The sequence below is a fragment of the Centroberyx gerrardi genome, chromosome 10 (assembly GCF_048128805.1).
Source record: "Centroberyx gerrardi isolate f3 chromosome 10, fCenGer3.hap1.cur.20231027, whole genome shotgun sequence".
In the NCBI taxonomy this organism is placed as follows: domain Eukaryota; kingdom Metazoa; phylum Chordata; class Actinopteri; order Beryciformes; family Berycidae; genus Centroberyx; species Centroberyx gerrardi.
In genome coordinates, this window is record NC_136006.1 from 29,861,032 (window position 1) to 29,884,339 (window position 23,308).

Below are 23,308 nucleotides of genomic sequence, written 5' to 3' on the forward strand. Positions count from 1 at the left end.
TTGAGACAATATATAAATCACAATTCAAAATGAAAACTGTCCATATTACCCCTAATGAAAAATCACTATAATATTCCTATAGGGACTTATAGTGTCTCTGTGGTACTCGATAGTAAGTTTACAGTGACTGTAATACTTACTGGATATTTTTTTTTAATCTCCTGTGGTATCACTATAATATTCCTATAAGGACTTATAGTCTATCTGTGATGCTCAAGGTGATCTTATTCTACTTTTTACGTTATTTTTTGTTCAATATAATATTCCTCTAATATTCCCATAGGATCATAGTGGTAGGCTGCTCAATGCTGAGTTTTAAGTGACTTTATGATATTTAAGGGATTTTTCATGCCTTTTATGCATGGTTTAAAGGGTTATTAATGGAAAGTTCCTGTCTCTCTGAATTTTACATTAAATTACAAACTAAGCAGTTACAAATTAAGGGGTGTTTAAGGTGGTTTTGATGGGATCTCCTCCATTAATAACTCCATTAATTAATTATAAGGGGATTTTGCATGAATTAAGGGGTAAATGTAAGGTTATTTTAAGGCATTACTGGTTCGTAGAGTATGGCGTCACTATAATGCTTCTATAATATTCCTATGATATTCCTTTAGGGTATCATACTCGAAAATATCATAGGATTCCATTTTCTTAAGGGATATTCTCAGCCACCTTTGACCGTCTTTCGGAGGCAGAAGTGAGAGTGGTGGGAGGGTTTTATTGCAGTCTTCAGGTTTTGCTGGGTGTTCTGGTTCCGCTCCCTCCCCGCTCTGGATCCTGCTTTCTCCGCGACGCGTAAGTGAAAATGTCGCGTTTTGTCTCAGCCTATCTGCAGTATAAACGCCACATGCATAATGCGTTGACTGTACCGTATAAAACAGGTTCTGTCACGTTCACTGAGAAAACAACAGTTTGTGTGCACTCAGGTTCACTTTCGCCTGGCTGCAGATATAACCGACATGCATTCTAATCAAGTGCACGAGAGAACAACAAATCGCCAGAAACTAAGACTCTATTTCTATATTTGGCGGTTTTGTCAATAGGAAATGACTCGATGTAAACGGCCAGGCTTGTCATGACGAAAAAATCTGATATAATATTCAATGTCGGCATGTTTCTCGACGCTCCCCTAGCGAAGGTCGACATCCGCCGGTGTGAAGTTGGCTTCATGTTGGAAATTTGTCTGTTTTCATTTCATTTCCACCGTCAATAACTTGTGAAAGAAACAAGTAAAAGCACATTGAGGAATACATCTGGATTACTGGATGAAAAGCATTTACAGCATATTACATTATTATTATTATTACATTACATATTACATATTAGATTTTTTAATGGAATATTACAATTTCAACACACATTCAAGTTTCAATAGCTTATTTCCCATATGAACTAGAGGTCTCCAGACAAATGTATTCTAATATATGATTTCCACTAATCCTTCCATTATACATTTTTAAAATTTTTTTATTGAATTATTAAAATTCCTCTAAAAATGTAATGTAAAATTTTGAGAAAGAGAGATTAGAGGGACAGCAATGAAAATGTATGTGGTTTAGCAAGCTATTGCATTTTTAATTTGTCATAATACATTGAACAATATATTTTCAAAGATAGAAAAAAATATTTCTTGCAATTGTGGAATAAAACATTTCCATGAAATGAGCTATTCAAATTGGAATGCGGGTTGATACATAAAATAAAAAAATAAAAAATATTCATATCAGTGGTTATACATTTTTCTTCCTCTACCAATAATCAAATGCATTCATCTAGTGATTTTGATAGCGACATGTTTTATATTTGCGGCTTCTTTGGAATAAATAGAAGAACTGGGTAGTTAGCATGAGCAGCAATAGCCACCATGGCTGAACAGACAAAGAAAAGAGCGCCACCTACAATAAATCAAACAGAAAACCCAAGGAAAAAGACGTCACGGTCCCGCCCTACTGTTTGATTGACAGGTGATCTCTGGGAAGTGCAGTGCAGAAACACTGAGCGCTGAGCACCAAAGATGGAGACAAAATTTTAAATAAAAACCAAAACACAGATGTCACAGATTGCCACTTTAACCTCCTTTGTTTTTGATGGAAATATCTACTGTGTTTTGATAGAATACCTGCCATGGCATCCCCACTGAAGAGTCTGGTTCATGATGACAGCCGGTACCAGAAGTCCTTCAAGCTGTTCTTGGAGCGCTCCTCTGAGCATCAGTGTATGCAGGACTTCATCCACAGCACTCTGCCAGACATACTGGCCAGGTAACCTGCCTACAGACACAGGCTACATCTTAAATGGAAGAAATGCTGCCTTCCGTTTGAGATAGAGCCATAGGGTGACGTGACACATTCTCTGGCGGCCATATTGGAGATCCTCAGCTCTTGGGCAACAGTGCTTCTGAACAATTGGTTGCATTTCTAAATGTACGGCTTGGCCATCTCAACAGAACTGAATAGACATGGTTAATTTCTGTGCTGTTTTTTAAATCTGATTGATTTAGTGTTTAGATAATGCCAGCTTATTGTTAGCTAGCTAACCATAGTGTCTGGTCAGCTAACCATCACTGTCTTGTTGTGAACACGTCTGATTAGCACATTATAGCTAACTTATCTTGTAGAAGCTAGCATTAGTAGTGGCTAGTAGTTGCATGTTCTGTTGGGAAAAAAAACAAACCTCACCCGCCAAATTGGCTGGTAGAATTGACAGTTACACGCCACAGCTTACCCACATTTGGCAGTTTGGCGGGTGTCAATTTATCTATCTTGAAGGCTCACAGTCTTGTGTTCTTCCCTTAGCATTGGAGATGGAAAGTCCCTGCTAAACGTCATTGGAGTTGGAAGTGGTGCAGGTAAGAACACATTAACACACTTAAACTACTGCAGTATATGTTGAATGTGATACAATGAGTAGCTGAACAACCTCTGTGGCAGACAGCTAAGGTGGTGAAGCATTCATGTGTCGAGCTACTATCAGCACGGTGCTGTCATTTATGGCCGTGGTAGACGGTTACATAAAAACCTTTACCCTGATCATTTTCAAGGGTTTGTACGCAACTGTCCAGCTGTCAGGTTAATCTTTAACCTCAACAACAGACAATGTCACCTCACTGCTCCAAAGTTTTATTGCACTTTGTCTCCAGCGCTTCCATTTATTTCTAAGAAGTACCCGCTACTCGCCCATGAGTGCTGTTACCCTTTTAGTTCTATCAAAACCAATCCTTTTAATTTACCTTGTGTGTCATGTTACAGCTTCACTAATGGACTATACATCTATTAGAATAACTACAACCTCCCCCGCAGGGTATTATTCAATCTAACACCTGTCCATATGAGCTTCTTGGGCTAAATTTACTCCTTTGTATGGCATTCAGTCAACTTGTCAGCTTTAATAAGGGAAGAAGAAAGTAACCTGCCTATGGCCAGTGATCCTAGAATAAGTGTTATAGTGATAACTGATATTCTATCATTCATTCTCCCCTGGTTTTGAGTTGAAATGAGTTTTTTTTCCTGTGATTATTGCAACCAAAATTCATTATTTCCTGGAAAACTGACAGGTGCTATCTGACAGCAAACGTGTGAGGATTGTGATGCTGTGCTAGCTGACGAAATTTGCAAATGATTTGTTCAAATTGTGCCCGTCAATCTTCTGGAAATGATTTTTAATGGTTTGTTTACCGCAGTAAAAAATAGGTCAAAATTTCATTTGCAAGGAATGGGTTGGTTTTGAGAATAAAAAACTATATGCCGGTGCCTGTAGGTGAGATCGACCTAGAGATGTTCTCCCAGCTCCGTCTGAAGCACCCAGGGGTGACAGTGGATAACGAGGTGGTGGAGCCTAGCAGCCAGCAGCTACATAACTACAGAGGTACACTCCTTACAGGCATACAATTCTCTGGCATACATTTATAAAAGATACCACACTGAGATATATCTGCATATGTGTTCGAATATATTCTAAAAATGTGTTAAAATATTCTATTTTGTCCATTCTTAAATAGTTTTGATTAATAAATAATGTGGAACAAATAAGGAATAGTTTTACTAGAGAGTTACAAAGTTAGAAAGTTTAACTAGTGCTAATACAATTAATTATTATTATAACGTGTAGTTATATTCCTTAAATATATTTAACACTAGAAAGGCCAATGGATTTTGGGAGTCTTAAGAGAGGGCCAGCAATCCGTCAATTGAACGGGGTAAATATGATTATAACGAGGATTTCCTTCTGTTATTTTGAAAATCTAATAGCACTGGTTTGTACAGAAAGAGGGACTAAGAAAAGTCATGGATGAAAATTTTGAATGCTGAAATATTTCAGCTCTAAAGTGGCCATTAGTTGACGCTGGCTTGGCTTTTCTAGTGTTTTTTGTCTTTGGTGGCTATCACTGCTCATGCTAACTAACCAGTTGAAAAGCTAACTTTCTGCCGCCCATAACTCTGTCTGTGTCACTTATTTTGTGTTTCAACATGATGTATAACACAATACAGGTGTTGTCATTGACATATCTTTCTGTTTCTGTTGTCAGACAACTGTGCAAATAGGGCCACAAAATGCTAATTGGCTAACCAAGGCTAACACTAATTTATGTACTGTTAGCATTTTGTGACCCTCGATCAAATCACAGAGGAGATTCCACATTTGTCCTTCCACTATCCCAAAACTGCCTTGTTAGCATTCCTCATGAAACAACCGGCACTGCTAGCTAGAATCTAATGAGCAAGCTTGTGGAAAGCGGTCGCCATCGGTTTCCATGAGGAATGACACCGATACAAACAAGCTGTTTTTTGATGGCGGAGGTGTACATTGAATAAATTCTCCCCTACATTGTGGCAGGAGTGGGATGCGGAGGAATAATGTGGTAAACGACAGCATGTCAGCATCGACGATTTAATCACTGTTGTTGAAGTTATGATGCAATGAATTCTAAAATCTGAATCAGTTTTCCATTTGCCAAGTACAAGAAATGTGCAGAAAGAGTTTCCTGGAAAAAACTGCAAAACTATAAACTATTTATTGGAAAAATAATAGGCAGAGGTCAATCTGGTAGCCCAAGTCATTATTCATATAGTTATTTGTTGAATTCCTTCTCTAATTTCAAATTTACTATATAACTACTACATAATTTCATGGTTCTGTCTTGGAAACTCTAAAAGAAATGACCAGGTACTTACCAACTACCAACTACCATTGAACTCTTTCTCTATTTTCCTTGTAATTAATACATAATGTAATGGTTCTTTCCAGGAAACTTCCTAAGAAATTAACAGCTCCTTTCTAGGAAAATATTAGGAACTTGTGGACCCAGAAAATAAAGCGGTACCACCCAAGCGACAGTATTCCAACACACATTCTGATTCTTGACATTGTGATATTATTGGGTAAATATAATGACCAATCGGCTGTCTGTTTTGTGTCTATAGTTTTAGTGTCGAAGAAACCAGATTTAGCTTACATCAAATTCACCTGGAACAAGATGACCTCCTCCGAGTTCGAGGCGCACTGGAGAGAGAAGAAGATGACCAAGAAGGCCGACTTCATTCACATGATCCAGGTTGGCATTGGAAACGCAGCGGCGTCTCTGGCACGGATACTGTATTTGTGACACATCTAGGTCACGTTCATTTGGCAGCGCTCCACGGCAATTAATCCCATTAGAACATCTGTCTTCCATAGCGTTATAATTAGGTGCTCCGTGAATCCAGTTACCAGCTCATTATCTGTGGTGGAATCAACAGATGCTGTACTATGTCAAGGATCCTGGAGCGACCATCGGCTTCTTCCGGAGCCTCCTCCACAAGAACGGGAAGCTTCTCATCATCCTTGTGTCTGGTAAAGGGGGTTGATCTTATGCGGGATCATTAACTTTAGCTTTTATTTGGCTGAGATGTGTTGGGGTTAGAGTTGGACTCAAAATACTACAGATTGTGTTTGCGGTGATGACATATGGGCCTAATTAATGATCAGTTCATTCTGAATGTGATCTCAGCTCTCTGGCTGCCTAGCTGATCAGCTGCCTTCTTCTTCTGTGGTGGATGCAGTAAAGTTAGGCTAACTGCCTTGCTAGTGTAACCCACTCCTGGGTAAGTACACCTCGCTCTAGGTTCGAAAGGAGTGCAATAACCATAGACACAACACAAGTGAATTCAGTTAACTGCTACTTTAGTTTGCCTATGAATAGCAAAACAATGCAACTTGCATCACATTTACATGAATATGAAAAATAAAAAACTGGGCCCTTTAAACCAAAGAAAATTGTCCTTAGTTGTATCAATTGTCCTTATGTGGGATTTCTCCACAGTTTCAAGTAACTTCCAAGTCAGTGTCTGATGACCATAGAGGAAAATTGGTCAAAGCCAACTCTGTTTGAGTTCAGATCAGATGGAGTCAGAGTGCACTCTTTAAGTATAATGTGTGTTCGAGTTGGTACCAATCCAGGTGACTAGCATGATCCTACCACAAGGCAGATAGTTCATCCGGCTGTTTCAGTGGCAATGTAGATCCGGGTTCCTGGAAATCAAGCTGGGATGCTCGCCATCTACTGGAATTGTTGGATCTTCTTCACTGGATCTTCTCACTCAATAAAAGACCTGACCGAGGCATGTGAAGTGCAACTAATTAAGATGAAACCGGCACTTCTGGCGGTCTCGTGGCTTCTGCAGGGAAACCGTTTCGCTATCATCTGATAACTGCTCGACTTCAATAACCGTTTTGCCTTAGTTCTTAGTGTTTCTCAACTTTTGTGAAGCTCAACATTGTTACACGGAGCAACTACTTTTAGCTCAACATGGCGACTCGAAGGAACTGTATCACGCACTTTTTTCCACTCGTAAACTGCACTGCGCAACTTCCGGTTGATTTTAGTAAGGGGTGGGAATGGGTGAAACAAAAGATTAACTTCAAACTTAAGTCAATAGTTCAATTGTTTATAACTTTATTCATTTCTATTTCAACCAGTTTGTTCAGCTGGGTTACACTAGCTAACATTAGAAACTGAACTGTTAGCAAACGATAGCTTATAACATCTAACATACATACACAGAAGCACTGCTTATAGCTAGAAAATGCTAGAGTATGTGTTGTCTTACCATCATACAAAGATTTTGCGACATATATATAGCAGTCATATCAATGTAAACTTCTCAATGTTCTGTTATTGTGATGTTGTCAAAACTCATTTGCATGAAAAAAAGGATTGTGGGAGATTAAAATGGCAGCTAAGGCTGACAGTAAAAGCGATGAAGGTGAAGCGATAGTTCTCACTTCCCATTACTTCCATTTTCACTGAAAATACCGTTAGGTAGACTAGACTGCTTCTGCTTTTTTGGCTGGGAGTCAATGAGTCAGACCAATACATTTATTTCTGTGAGAGACTTGTTTGATTTAGGCAAAGAAGCATAATATGTGTCTTTAAATTAGTAAAAAAGCAGGTGCTCATGTTTCATACATGCATATTATGGTAATATTGTAATGTTAAATAGTTGTACACATGTGCAAGATGAATTCCCCACTTCAGCAGACAAGGGTTTCCAAAGCTGGAATAGCATGTGCAGGATCTGCCTTCCTTCTCTATTATTCATGGATAATGTAAAGTAAAAATTTCACAATAATACAACTTTTACTTGGTTTTAGAATTCTGACTTTAATTTCAGAATTCTGACTTTAGACTGACATTTGTTTCCATATGTGGCCCTAATCCTCTTCCGTTCATGTCTGACTTTGGTTACATGGGGTTTGATTGAAATACCTCTATTATACATGCTCTCCAGAAAATATGAAAACAGTCTTTGTTTATTTCCGTATGTGGTGACCCATTCCTTTTCATTTTGAAATATTTTTCAGCAGTAGAACTCAGGCAGATGTTTCAAATATGTCTTTCCTGTTGACATGCCTTTGTTTGCGTGCTGTAGCCTGACCTGCGCTTGTCCCATCTTCCCATGTGGCCCGCTCCAGGTGAGAGCGGCTGGGGGAAGCTGTGGCGCACCTACGGGAGCCAGCTGTGCAACTCGGAGATCAGCCAGTGCGTGACCACGGGAGACATCAAGAGCCTGCTGGACTCCGAGGGGGCGAGCTACCGCAGCTACGAGCTGCTGTCCCAGATGGACATCACCGAGTGTTTCGCCGAGGGAGACGAGAAGGGAGAGCTGCTGCTGGACTTCCTCACCGAGGTGCTGGACTTCAGCAAGACGGCCTCCCCCGAGCTGAAGGCGGGCGTCCTGGAGCTGCTGCGCCACCCGGACTGCAGCGTGGAGTCCGACGGCAGAGTTATCTTCAACAACAACCTGGGAGCGCTGCTGGTCGACCCCCTGCCTTAGTCGTTAAGAGTAATCAAAAATGTGGCATGTTTCAATAGATTGCTCACCGAGTCGTTGATTGCAATTTTTTGAGGCGTATTCATCATTGATTGTATATAATTAAGCTTTTAGCCTTTGCGTAAAGTGAAAATATCTTGTTTTTTTAAGCTGTAATTCTTCATTGATTGTATATAATTAAGCGTTTAGCCTTTGTGTAAAGTGAATGTATCTCGTTTTACCTGATTAATTCTGTGAAAACTTACTTTTACACGACCTGCACCCCTTTAGGTGTCTAAAATCTGTTTGGATGTGTTTTGATTGATTTTGTTTCTCAAGAACACTTTTTTTTTTATAATCAATTGCAGTGTTTTTCATTGATTGTTTGTAACCTTGTAAGTTGTGCGCAAAGGAAAAACAGCTTGCTTGTAAATTTTTCCGAGCACGTTTTTTAGTTGCTTGTAAATTACCTGAATTCCTAGGAGTGTGAAATCCAGAGTTTTAATGAGATAGAGAGAATGCGAAAGTTAATGTTTTGACACGTTGGCAGCCGATGCTGCTCTTTCTATCATGGGTCATATTACTTTGGAAACATCAAAATGGATGGAAAATGGATTATTTAATTCTCCATGCAGTGTAGGCTATTAATTTTTTATGGACTTAACGCACTTGTGTGAATTTTTGTCCATATGAATTTTTGCTCCCTTGCTGTTTACTGTTTTATCTTGAAATGTATAGAAATCATTTTTAGATCCACCAGAGAGCATATAGCCAAGCAACTAAAAAAACATGCACCAGTGCCTGCTGATAATGAATTATCTTCTTTTTTTGCATAGTAGCCCTACTTTTCAATATTTTGGAATTAACGTTTGACTACAAAAATTCGAATTGTTTTGACTAGTCCCACATCTGTATTTACATTTTTTAAAGTGTTTTTTTTTTTTAAACTATGAATTACTTTAATGCAGCGTAGTAACTGTTTAAAAACACTGTTTGTCCAGTTCAATGTTATCAACGTCAAATAAACTAAAGCAGCAAAATTCAATTAATTGACTTGAAGATCAAGTGATTCATCGTTTAATGAGATGTATCACTTACTTTGGCCAATTGTTATTGACCAGAAAATGGAAATGACATGATGATTATATGACAAATTAAGTAAATATAATTAAATATTTGATATTTGCAGTATAAATTCTTCATGCTCTTCCAGGTCAATGTCATACATTTTATGCCTCAACCTACTGAGCATTCTGATTTTTGTTTTAGGGCTCTAGCTTGGTCAATGCACACAAAACATACCAACTAGAATACAACTCTGCACACTTCAAATGTAATTATAGTCTGACATACAGTACTGACATAAGTCATAGGCACATGTAAAAAGAAATCTTTAAAGTGAAGATGCTTTCAAAAATAATGAAATAAGTTTCTAAATATAAACAAAAAATTACAATAAAGAGCAGTCTATGCTGACACACTAGTGCGGAAAACAAATAAACATCTAAGACAAAATGTATATAAAAAATCTAGGGTGCCTAAGACTTTTGCACAGTACTGTACATTTCATACAAATTGTAGCTGTGTTATGTATTGTTACAACCCGGCTCAAGGAAGTAACAATGAGGGGAGACATACGCCAAAGTAAAAGTTAAAACAACGATTTATTAACTAAAACTAAGGGGTAAAGAAACTACATCAAACCAAAAGAACAGAACAAAAGGTGTGCATAGGTGAGGGGGGAGAGAGACACTGATAGTCCGAGGCCTTCTTAAGCCCAAAGACGATCCCGCCTACCAGGCTCCTACAGGACAGACAAGACACACAGAGCAGCAGCCGGCAGAGCAGGAGGGTCGTCACAGTATATACTGATACGTGCAGCATATTGGTTGTAATGTAAATAGACATGTACTGTATATACCCAGCTGCTCTCACTGTTCAACCAGAAGGATTTTTGCTAATATAGCTGAAGTATTGGCACCATCTTGAGGTGAGCCTCAGTAACTGACAGTAGAAATACATTAGAGTCTGCCTTTCCACCTCATCTTCTATTGATATATACTGTATTTCATTTACCAGTAACAACATCTGCTCTGGGTAAGTTGTGTTGATATTTTGCAATAGGGACAAATTTCATATTAAGGATATTAGAGTGATCCAATAATTAAGAAAATATAAGCAGTCAGTACTTTAACAGCTTCCCAACATGAAAAGTTAGGTATTAAAGGGGCCCTAGGAATTCAAATTTTCCTCTATTTATTATCATGTAATAGGACCCCCCTGAAAATGATGGTGCATCTCAAGGGGTTTATCCTACAGGCAGTTTCAGACTAACTCCAGTCAATGCCTTACTGAAACCCTTCCATTCAGGCCAGTTATATACCAAAATAAAAATAAATAATAAACTAGACTTTGTGAAAAATCAAAAATTGAACTAAAGCTATCTTGTCTGTAAAAAAAAAAAAAAAGCTAAATATGAGAAATGTATAGAATGAATGAGAGAATTTTTGGCTATTTTTCCTGAACGCTAACAACGCCACTAGATGCTGCTGTCCTGTAGACCGACTTGTTAGGCCGTTGGCACACTGTACATGAGGAGCAGTAGAGGAGGACAGACTCTTTGAAGCTCCTGTACAGCTAACACTCATACAGGCCATTATAAAATCAAGTTAAAAATGTATGAGTTTTCACAGCACCGCAGCAGACAAGGCCTGCGCAGCAAGAAATGCATGCACTCAATTAACTTCCATGTTCAATATGAATATTAAAGCTATCTTTGAATCTTGGGGATGTATTTTTTTCCCAATACAACAGGCAAAAGACTAAGCCATAAAGGAAGAAAATACATTGGCTTAGCAAAATTCTGTTCACTGTTCTCTTGAAACAAGGACCAGCGGTCTGTGACATAACCAGTAGCTGTTCATGCTCTTTAAAGCTGCAACATGTTCATTAAGATAATTGTCGTCTCCTCATCATTCTCTGAAGATAGGAAGAATATATTTTAAAATGCATTCACTAACAATGAGGGGTGTCACTCATACAGGCAAATGAAATGAAAATGTACTAAAAATGATAACTTAATTGTCCCATGACTGTCTCAGCTCTTCTGTCACCACATACACACTCCATTTCCCATTTATCTGCACCTGGATGTTTACAAAACTGCTCATTGGCAGTTTTCAGTCAGCAAAGAAGAGAAGAGTAATCTGGATTTACTTTGTAATTTCTATTTTTTCCAATTAAAAGAATCTAGTTTGAACTGTGCTCTCATCCTTTTTGAATTGCATGGAAAAGATCACACGTAACAAAGTTCTCTTTTGTAACTCTGAGTACATTTTAAATAAGCTTCTTTTTACTTTTACTTCAGCAGATTTTCACACCTGAAACTTGAGTAGGATGTTTTAGTATTCTTTCCACCCAAACATACCCTGCACCCCCATGGTCAAAATCATACACACTGCAAATAAGATCACTAAGATCACCTCTCAGGCCGCAACACCGATGCTGTCATGTAAAGCACTCCATATAACACAACCTGACTGAACACTCCCTCAAGCGTGTTTCACCCTCTTCCCATCTTTATCTGCAGAAAGCCTGCTTGGGCGGGAGCTTTGTGCTCTCAACAAACTACCTCAGTAACATCATGGACTACTTGAGTGTAATGTTTGTACTTCTCTAGCGCCATTATGTCTATATTTCAATCAGGAGAGAATAGGTTGAATGCTCAAATGAAAACTTTATTCAGAAGCGAAACATGATGGAAACTTTGGCGTAAGCTCCATGGAGAAACTCCTCCCATGAATCCCATTCATGAAGTTAGGAGCACATCCGTGGATGGACGTAGGAATTAGGAAGCCCCCCTGGGGAGTTCCTCTGGAGCCTGGACATTGGTGGTGATGGGTGATGGAGGGACGAAGGTAAGCACAGCGACTGGAATGACAGCAGCATACAGTATAGATCTGTGAGTAGCACAATAGCATGGTCTGTGATGTGTTTATACTCCTGTCACTTAGACGACTGGCTCTCTGAAAAAGAGAGGGAAGTGACGGCTAACTCTGATTGGTTCTCTGGAAAAAGAGGGAAAGTGTTCGCCAACTCTGATTGGGTAAAGAGAAAGCATGAATGAAACTAGAGAGAGGTGGGTGGATTTAGTCTTCCTGATAGAAACTGTGTAATACTTCACGTGTGCTGTGAACTGTTGCAGTCTTTGTATTTACACTTTCTAGAATTTGCTGTACCTTACAAAGATAATACAAATTTTATATATTTATATAATATCAGCTACAGTTTCTATGCAATGATATTCAGTTATTAAACAGAAAAATCTCAGTGTTTTTCATTTGGATGATTTGATAACAACAAAACAATTCGCCACTAGATACATAGACATTTACGGACCCTAAACATTTGTCAAAAATGAAAACTAAATTAAAACTTCAACTAAACTGAATTTGAAATAAAAACTGAAAACTACAAACAAATGAAAAATCCCAAACTATAATAATGCTATTTTGCAGCATTTTGAACTGGAAAGCCTCCACTCAGCAGGGTTTCCCTCTTTTGAGGAGCTGGTGCTGTCGGCCAATCAGAGTCCAGTATTATGACTGTTCTGCCTGTGACTCAGTCTTCAAATTCATTCAATTTAACTAATTCAATTACATTTTTAACTAAAAATGTATTTCCAAAACATTATGAAGAACATGATTGTTATCCTGAGCCATAGTATATCTGAAAACAAAATCATGACAATGGAATAATATGACACCTTTAATTTATGCATGACTGTAAGACAGAGTTGACCCGTACCCTTCTTTCTCAGAGGCTCTCAGTCTTTTTCAAGCCAAGTCCCAGAGTCGGAAGATTTATTCTGATCATTCCGGTTGCTTGGATACAGTGTTTTGACCGGAATGCATTGAAAAGGAAATTCACTCACAAAAGTGCCAAATCCTGAGGCCTGAGCTTCTCTGGTTTCTACTGCCAACTGAACACGCATTCAAACAGAGCAATGAAAATCACTTCATATTTAAAACCACTTGGAGTTTAGAAACACTTCCCCTTGTTTCACCCCCCGTCTCTGCTGAAGTGAACGCTCAGCATCAGAAAGAACAAGGCGTGTATTAAAGAATGACGGCAGGCACATGGAGTCCTTCCAGGCCTGTCTGGTTCTTGGAAACCTCCTTTTAACACCAGCGTTATTGAAAAAAAACACCTATATACTCTATTCTCTAATACAATTCTCGGAGGAGAAACTATCTTCCCGCCGCTGATACTTGATTCTGCATATCAGAATGTACTATATGCATTAATGAGGCACGCTCTTCCAAGTATAGATTCTGATTTGCAAAATTGGAGATAGAAAATCTGATCTCGTTGTCATGGGCATTGCAGGTGGAACATGTGAGAGAGGCAGCAGGTAATTCTGAAAATATAAGCAGCCTCCTAGTACTAAAAGTTAGGTATTAACTTTTGCGCTGACTGAGCTGACCCATATACTTTTTTCCGAGCTTCTTAATCTTTTTCAACCCAAGTCCCAGAGTCGGAGGATTTAGTCTTATCCTACTACCAAGTCTAAGGGAAACATGGTACTTTTGTAATGTGGGCATCAGAGAAAAACCCATAGATTAAGAAGCACCGCTCTATATGAAACCTCATTCAAATGTCACAGAAAATGATAAACTGTGGGCTAATGGTGCAGCAGGAGTTATTTCAGGTCAATGAGAACATGATGAACTCTTGACATGGATGCCGCCTACCTGTGGTTTGGATAATGGTAGATAAGCACTTGTAAACTGGGGCAGAAGCTGTTTGAAATTTAACCAAACTGTATTAATGATATACCCAGACAAGCCATAACACCGCTTCAATCAAAGTCATGGTTACATAAGCTATCAACAGACTGTATACCAATACAGAGACGCACATATAGTGAAGTACAGGCACGTGCTCTGATGCAACGCATTTGGTTTAAAATATTGATAATCCGCCTCCATACAATAAGCATCTTTTAATGCCAGCAGGAGACTCACTCCAAAATAAAATAGCAAAAAAAATCAAAATACTCCAGCAACAACAGTGGATCAGTCCATATTTTTCTATCTTCAGGATATAAAACATGATGTCATTTTACCTGCTTCATCTTCCTCTTCTCTAAAAGGCCCAGTCCATAATAATGGGAATACAGTGTCCCCTACTGATGCACTATCACCCCACTATGCTATTTATTGAACTTTTGATGCAAGAACTGATCGAGTGATGCAATCATTGGAGTAAAACTTGTAGTTTGAGTTATGATTATTCTTTCTTAACACAGATATGCTGCTGACTGCTTGACTGCTGCTGAGCTTGAGAAACACTGGAAAGTGAAAAACATGACCCAACATACAATATGAGCCAGGTCAGAGTCATCAAAGGTTTTCTTAAAAAATAAAAAAAATAAAAAAAATCTCTTATTTTCATTGCCCATTATTTATGAAAATACAATGTAACTTCTTTATGCACAAATATATTTAGATAGTGAGTAAACCAATAATCTTCTATTATGTGTTTTACTCTCTTAGGTTGGGGTTAGGGTTAGCAATCCTTTTTGGAAGAATACAAATTATTATTATTTTTATTTTTCTAATTGTGGATATCCCATTGAAATGAAAATCTTAACTTCATAAAACACAGAAAACATTAGTTCTAAAGTACCTGATCCAACTCTTTTTACAGTTTCATAATGTACCAGGTTTCGTTACATGATATTATTTATGGATGTTGTATGTCAACCCTTTTAACCACTTGAATAGTTGTCCAGATTATGTACTGTAATCACTAATACAATAATCTATAAGTATAAGTGACATTGGATGACTGCTGGTAAATTACATTGGTTGGAGAAGCCCTCAAATGCATACATATACATTGTCTTTTTTTCTTTTCATGTTTTTTTCTCTTTTTCCTTCTTCTATTTATTTGTTTTCATTCATTCATGTATTCATTCAATATTTATTTATTTAAATTGCTTTAAGCAGCATGGACTGAATATGTACCAATTTTTCATTCCTGATGAAGGAATGTGAATATAAAAGCATATGTCCTCTGTAGACCTGTTAATGTGACTACATCATGTACATTCACATGTCTGTTTTCCTCACTTCAGTTCACTTTATTATCCACAAGGGAGATTCAGCCTGCAGCAACGCACAATAAAAACACAATGACAACACAGATACAACACAAACACAAAAATCAATCCCGATACAATTAAAAAGGATTAGATAATAAAAAAGACAAACTATGCCAACAGAAGAGCATGGAGTGGCCCAAAATCTGTTATTGATTGGACATCAATTATTTGTGTGTACATATGTGCATGGGTAAAGTTATGCACAGTATATATGTGTAGATGCTACATTAATAGGTATATCAATTTATGTGCATATGTACATACATGAGTACACATGTATATTGTATTTATTGCACTGTGACAATGTGACTCCTCATGGTCATCGCACAGGTTTTTCCCCCCTTTTTATGAAGTTATTATTATTATAACTAAAGTTCGGGAACAAGACCACGCCTCAAGCACACATTCAATTTCCTGCTCCACCCTATTTAAACGCGCCTAACCATGACCTTTTCTCTCTCTCGCATGTCTCAGTTCTCACGTTTTGCGTACGTTCTCAGACAGACCGAGCTTTGATAAACTTATACGTAATCGATCCCTTACCTGATCTCGCCATGGATCACGAGCTCCAGCTTTTCATCTCGGACAACGACCTGTTCGACCAAGATCCACCAAGATCCGCGGTCTCGGAGTCTCCCCCGTCCGTCGATGAGCCCCAAGCGCCGGTTCAAACTTTTCAGCCATCCCGGTTACGCTCGGTGATCCAGGTTCCTCAACAGCCAATCGTCCATTACTCTCCATCCAGCAGTTCCAACGAGATTCCCCCCTCACCTCCGCGTTCCGACAGAGGTAGAAGTCGCCGTCGTCGTTCGAGGGGAGACATCCCCTCTTCCACTCATCATCTCTCCAACCGTTCAAGATCAAGGCGATCTATTCCCAGGCAACGCCAACAAATAACTCCGGATTCACCCCAAACACACAATGTGTGTCGTCGCGCCACCGACATATCCGACTGGACAGTCGCCCGCTTGCAGCGTGTCCTCAAGGAAAAGAAAATCTTCTTCCACCGCAACGACAACAAAGCAAAACTTTTTCAGCTTTACACGAATTCTCTCCGCACTAATCCTCCCGCGACAACATCAGCAAACACTCCCGTGCTTCCGGGTACTCAAACCAACGTCGCCGCCGTCGGGACTAACCCCGATGACGTCATCACGCCGCATCCAGCCACTCCAGCCCTCAGTCGTGAGGGCCAGGTCGTATCTCCCCCTGTGCCTGCTCCCTTTGTTTCCGATCTGTCTCGTCTCTTTTCTTCTTTTCTGTCATCCCTGTGTCCGCAGGCTGCACAAAACACCCTTGCACATACATCCCTTCAACCCAGCATCCCTTCATCTTCCCTTCCTTCAGCCAGTGCCAGTACAGCTTCCTTGGCTCCTTTGGCCCCCTCTTCCTCCTCCATCCCAGTATGCTCTACTAACCAGAGCGCCCCGACAGCGGCAAGCCATAGCGGTCCCACACCCCTACTTCCTACTAACCTATCCTTTTTCCCCTCCCTCCCCAACCCCTACCCCCCCTTCCCCATCACCCAAATGTTTTTTACCCATCCGATAATCCTTCTCTACCTACAGCGCTTCCCACAGCCAGCCCTTTCACATTAGCCTCCGCGCAGCCTCCAGTTCACCCTGCTTCAGCGTCGCGACCATCCCCGGTCTCATCCACCCTCAGGCAACACATCATTTCGGGTAACTACGTCGATCTCGCTCAGCTCCTTCAGCCTTCCATGTCCAATCACCATTATCCCAGGGAGCTGCAAAGCACCCAAGGACCAGTCCTGCTGAGACATCCTCTGCCAAACCGTTCCAGAGAACTCACAGCCACAGAATTTGCATATGCCTTCTCTCTCTACCGTGACACCATCTGTTCAGTTTTCCCCGACCGCAGGGCAGAGCTTGACGACTACATGTCCATTATCCTGGACATGGCCCTGCGGTTTGGTGGCACCGGATTTTACACTTACCATATTCTCTTTGCCTCCCAAGCAGCAGGACGCATCAACCAATTCAACCAGGGCACATACTGGGGCTCCCTGGACTCAGAGCTCTACTGTCGCGTTTTCACAGCCCGTTCCGCCCTAGCGTGCGAGCTTTGTGGCGCACCATCCCATCCTGCTACAGCATGCACCATCGCTGCTCCTCTTCCACGCTCCTTCGCTCCTGCTACACGCCACCCTGCTCCTGCTGCACGCTTCTTTGCTCCTGCTACTAACCCTCCAGTTTTTTCTCGCCTCTCCCCCGCAGCCCCTCCTCCACCCATCACTCCCAAACCGGTTGATACTCAGCCACTTCCCCACAGCTCCACACCTCAGGGCTTCGACAAAAGGGGAAGACCCATCCTGTACCAGGGCGGCAGGATGGTGTGCAATAATTTCAATGATTTAGGCTGCAACGTGTCCAGCTGCCGTTTCCTTCACACCTGTTCCTTCTGTGGAGGCGCCCACTCCAGGCCCACCTGTCCTCACAACCCCACCAAACACAGTTCATGACTTTCTAAGCACCTCAACACACCAATTAAAATCGACGCCCTAGCCACCGCCTTAAAAAGTCACCCAGATCCCGAGTTCGTCAACTTCCTCATCCACGGCTTCACACATGGCTTCCACCCAGGTATCCAGGTCATCCCAGATTCCTCATATACATGTCACAATCTTCAGTCAGCCCTCGTGGAGCCTGACACCGTCGATAAACTCCTAGCCAAAGAGGTAAAGGAGGGTTTCATGATTGGCCCATTTAACAGCCCTCCTTTTCCACTACACAGAATCAGTCCAATCGGCATTGCCACCAGGAAATACTCTGGCAAGAAGAGGCTCATCATCGATCTTTCATCCCCCCATGGTTCCTCCATTCCCAGCATCAACAGTCTCATCCCCAGTCCAGATTTTTCCATGCAGTACGCAACCGTTAATCACGCCATTTCACTCATCCGTCTTGCAGGCCAAGGCGCTTGGTTGGCCAAAGCAGACATCACCAGTGCCTTCAAAGTCCTCCCTATACACCCAGACTACTGGCGTTTTTTCGGCGTCCTCTGGAAGGGCGCTTATTATTTCTCCGTCCGTCTTACCTTCGGGTGCAAAAGCAGCCCCAAAATATTTGACTCCCTCTCCGAAGCACTCTGCTGGATCCTCACCAACAACCATAAACTCCCATATGTCGTCCACCTGCTAGACGACTTCCTCATCGTTACACCACCATCCTCACCCCCATCATATGGTCTCACGACTCTGACATCTGCTTTCTCCGAACTCGGCGTCCCTCTCTCCTCAGAGAAAACAGAAGGACCCAGCACTTCACTTGAATTCCTCGGCATCACACTGGACTCCGTCTCTTTCCAAGCCTCACTGCCCGTCGAGAAAATACACCGCATCTCCCTATTTCTTTCAAACTACCTCCTCGCTCACACATGCACCAAACGCCAGCTACTCGCTCTGCTCGGCCATCTCAATTATGCCATACGCATAATCCCTCAAGGTCGATCTTTCCTCTCTCATCTCCTGTCCATAGCCGCTGCCGTACCTTCTCTGCATGCCCACATCGTCCTAGACAACGCATGCAAGATGGAACTAAGGCTTTGGCAACACTTCCTCTCCTCCTGGAATGGCATAACCTTCTTTTACGAAGACCACATCACCCAGCCCGAGGACATCCAGCTGTACACCGATGCAGCTCCCTCTATTGGATTCGGCGGCTATTACGGAGGGAGGTGGTTCTCATCCGAATGGCCGCCTGAATTTTCTTCCCTCTCTCCTTCCTCCGCTCTTTACGAGCTGTACCCCATCATGATAGCAGCACTCCTTTGGGGGCACGAGTGGTCCAAGAAGGCCATTCTGATGCATACGGACAACACCGCAGTCGTTGACATAATTAATAAAGGGCGGTCTCACTCACTGGACATCATGCAGTTCATGCGCAAGCTTACTCTGGTCTCAGCTCAACACCAATTCATCATCCGCGCCAATCACATTCCCGCTTACAAGAACACCATTGCTGACTCCCTGTCTCGCTTCTCATTCCAGAAATTCAAACTCTTGGCGCCAGACTCCGACTCCCATCCCACTCCAGTTCCACCGTTTTCAGCCACCATCTTCAACTAACCCCGCAGCTCCAACACCTGGCCTCAGCATCCCAAGAAGCCATCCTCAATAGCCTTGCTCCCCGAACACTGTCATCATATCTTACAGGATGGAACTGCTTCAAAGCCTTTCACACATGCCACAATCTGCCGTTTCCTTCCTTAGATGTTTTAACCTTAACCAATTTCATCACCTACGCCCATTCAACCCTCCATGTCAGAACTTCAACCATCCATGTCTACATCAGTAGCATCAACTTCTTCGTGAAATTACTCACTGGTGCCCCATGCCCTTCCGTCTCTCATTCCCACATCAGCATGCTAATTAAAGGTCTTCGAAAGGCCGAGCCACAACTCCCATCGAAACGGTTACCCCTCACTTCAGACCTCCTCACACGTTGCATCCAAACCCTTCGCACAGGATACTTATCCCCCTTTATCGACGCCACCCTCGAATCCATGTTCCTCCTGGCCTTCTTCGGATTTCTGCGATGTTCAGAATTCACCTCCACCACCTCCATCTACGATCCGTCTCGCCATGCGAGTCTTTCTGACCTCTCTGTCCACACTCCCGACTCCCTCGTCTTCAACCTCAAATTTAGCAAGACCGACCAACTTGGCGTGTCACATCCCATCATCCTGTTTCGCCTAGATTCATACTTAAGCCCATTCGAACCTTTATACAACTACATAAATTCCAGACTAGCTCGCTACGCTTCACCCCGAGACCCTCTTTTCATCACAGAGTCCGGAGGGATCGCAACACGCTTCTGGTTCCACCAACATCTCCGCCGAGTACTGTCAAAATCAGGAATATCCCCCGAACTATACTCCGGCCACTCATTTCGTATCGGAGCTGCTTCCACTGCTTCTAGGCAAGGAATTCCTGACCATACTATCAAAATTCTCGGCCGTTGGTCATCCCAAGCCTACCACAGCTACATTCGCAGCAATCTCAGTGACGTTCGAAAAGCTCATGCTCATCTCTGCGTATGAAGCTCTCTTTGGGGGATATGATGGAGCCAAAACGACTCCCCATCAGCGAGACAGTACCCCCACCCTGAGTCTCAATTCCCTGGTTCCTCGAGCTAACCATCGACCCCAACTCATTCGACCCCCTCGATTCATCCCTTCATCTCGACCCCTTCATCTCGACCCCCGATTCATCCCACCACCCTCGACCCTTCTTTCATCCCTCCATTCTCGACCCCTCTTTTCCTCAATAAATCATCTCATAGTGGCGTGGTCTTTGTTAGTGAAATGAAGTTATTATTATTATAACTAAAGTTCGGGAACAAGACCACGCCTCAAGCACACATTCAATTTCCTGCTCCACCCTATTTAAACGCGCCTAACCATGACCTTTTCTCTCTCGCATGTCTCAGTTCTCATCCCTCCCCCCCAACCCCTTGCTCTTCTCTCTCTCAGTACAGGAACCACAGGGGGATATGATGGAGCCAAAACGACTCCCCATCAGCGAGACAGTACCCCCACCCTGAGTCTCAATTCCCTGGTTCCTCGAGCTAACCATCGACCCCAACTCATTCGACCCCCTCGATTCATCCCTTCATCCCTTCATCTCGACCCCTTCATCTCGACCCCCGATTCATCCCACCACCCTCGACCCTTCTTTCATCCCTCCATTCTCGACCCCTCTTTTCCTCAATAAATCATCTCATAGTGGCGTGGTCTTTGTTAGTGAACTCTTGTTTAGGTCCATGGACACGCATTCATTACTTTATGCTCCCATAATATATTCATAGTCCGTACATTTGCTGTATATACTGTACATATTCCTTCATCCATATGCAAATTTTTCAGCCAGATTCTAAATGTCGGTTTAGGTTAATCATGACCATCAGAGCAGTCCTGTCAACATCAAACATTTGGGTGAACCAAATGTTTTTAGGTTTTCAGACAAATTGTTTGTTGCCAGTTTCTGCTTTTGGAGTATAGGTCCTTTGTTAATTTTGTTTATGGATTATGATAATGGAAGGAAACATGCATACCTTGATGTATTGTGAAGGTAATATCTAGGAAATCATTATGTTGACTAAGTTTTTCTATGTTTTAGGTGAAGCTTTAGATCACCCCTGTTCGCTCAGGAGTTCAGTTGCTATGGGACTGAACTGAACGAACCGTTCAGGCAGATAGGCAGTGCCACCTTTTGGTCAGAAAGCATGGTACAAGTGGGAGTCATTTGTTCATTCAGTGGGTTAGCAGCTCACTAATATTGAGCAATTTTATATAAACTTCTATTTTTACAAAAGTGTAATTTTTACAAAGGTGACACAGGTGAGAGGTGAAGAATTCAAACATTACTACTGTGGCTTCCTCTTAGTAAATTCGTCAACATTTCATGAGTCTACGTTAGTATGGGCACTAATTAGCTTCGGTAAAGTGTAGCCTATGAACAAGAAACAAACAGAGGCGATGGCATTAGTGATTTCATTTGCCAATTGCCAAAGTTGGCTACCTTCAGCTAAACTAACTGGCCACGTGTCTATATGGAATGTGTTTGATTTTTGTTAGAAGTGACACACATTTTTTTTTTAATTTAATTGTTTTAATTGTTGTGTTGTAAGCTCTTGTCTTACTGGCTAGAGCTAAATTGCATGGCTAAACATTCTAGCTAGCTAGCCAGATCCAGCTCATACCAGTTTGCTAAGTTTTTTTCCCACAATGCTCTAATATTATGCTCAGTTGGTTTTAGCCTAATGCAAGATTTCAAGACAGTACTTGAAATACTACTTGCGGTAACATTTTCATAGGCTACTCAACTTCATGTGTTCAGAGGTAGTTAAAATGTTCAGCAAGCCAGCAGAAAGGCAGCAAACAATAAGTAAGTTAACTTATACTGCATTTGGTTTGATAGCTAACATATGTTTTAAAATAGGAGGGCGTAGTCTTTTCAAATGCTAGTATAAATTCCAACGTTGTTTGGCACTTATTTTTTCAGTGCCAGAAAGAGCAGGAACGGACCATGATGATCCTGCGCAGGTGAGGAGTAAGTTGCTGGGAATGAGATGGCCAAAGGAAATAGCTAAAACTTCTGCCTGATATTAGCTAATGTTAGCTAGCTAGTTACCTTGGCTTCATACACTTAGCTGGTTGATGATCGTAATATTTATTACAATTTACGGCAGGGGGGCAGCAGGTGATTCTGCACAGGTGAGGAATTACTTCCTGGGATGACTGAAGGAAAGAGCTAAATATTTTACACCTAGCTACTGCTAGGCTTCATAGTAGCTCGTTGACACTCATGGCATTTATTACATAGGGATACGCTTCTCAGTTACACTTACAGTATTGTTTTCCCTGCCATGTTAATAGAAGAAGCAGTGTTACCTGTTTCTTCACGTGATGTCACAGGATGTCATGTCTCATGAATGGATGTTCAATTAATTTGCTGATTGTAAAAATGCACACACAAAGATGTATTGCAAGATTTTAATGAGATAACATATTTTAACACAAAATATTGATGTAGCTTAGGAGAGTTGAGTTTCAACTTTAACAAATCATATAGTATTGTATTGTATAGTTCTGGAAACACACACACTCAGGAGCAGTTTCTCCTCGATATTTGTACATCAATGCGTAAGTCACATAAAGCTGTAATCTGATTGGGAGTGCTTTGAAAGGTCAGCAGCAGACTGGGTCAATGTTGAAATAATTTGAACTTTGACTACAGAGACTCAGTGGAAATTGGGAGCGGTGAGTTCCTCTGAGGTGCCACCACTCTCTCCATAGGAAAACAATGGTCATGTGTAGGCTACCGTGT

At 41.4% G+C, this 23,308-nt stretch overlaps 1 protein-coding gene across 1 annotated transcript; it reads left to right on the forward strand.

The window, feature by feature from the left end:
- Nucleotides 1-706: 706 nt before the first annotated feature.
- hnmt (histamine N-methyltransferase) lies at nucleotides 707-8,497 on the forward strand. The gene is made up of 7 exons (XM_071915768.2): nucleotides 707-798; nucleotides 2,118-2,264; nucleotides 2,799-2,851; nucleotides 3,760-3,867; nucleotides 5,424-5,554; nucleotides 5,739-5,832; nucleotides 7,954-8,497. Exons 2-7 carry the CDS (start codon nucleotides 2,128-2,130, stop codon nucleotides 8,313-8,315), a joined length of 885 nt encoding a protein of 294 aa, XP_071771869.2. The 5' UTR covers nucleotides 707-798; nucleotides 2,118-2,127; the 3' UTR covers nucleotides 8,316-8,497.
- The last annotated feature ends 14,811 nt before the right edge of the window (nucleotides 8,498-23,308 follow it).

Bases quoted from the DNA above. Each gene is read 5' to 3' on its own strand.
- hnmt (XM_071915768.2), top strand. From the start codon at position 2,128: ATGGCATCCCCACTGAAGAGTCTGGTTCATGATGACAGCCGGTACCAG. The intron at 2,265-2,798 runs GTAACCTGCCTA...TTCTTCCCTTAG, and splicing joins CTGCCAGACATACTGGCCAG to CATTGGAGATGGAAAGTCCC. The intron at 5,555-5,738 runs GTTGGCATTGGA...TGGAATCAACAG, and splicing joins ACTTCATTCACATGATCCAG to ATGCTGTACTATGTCAAGGA.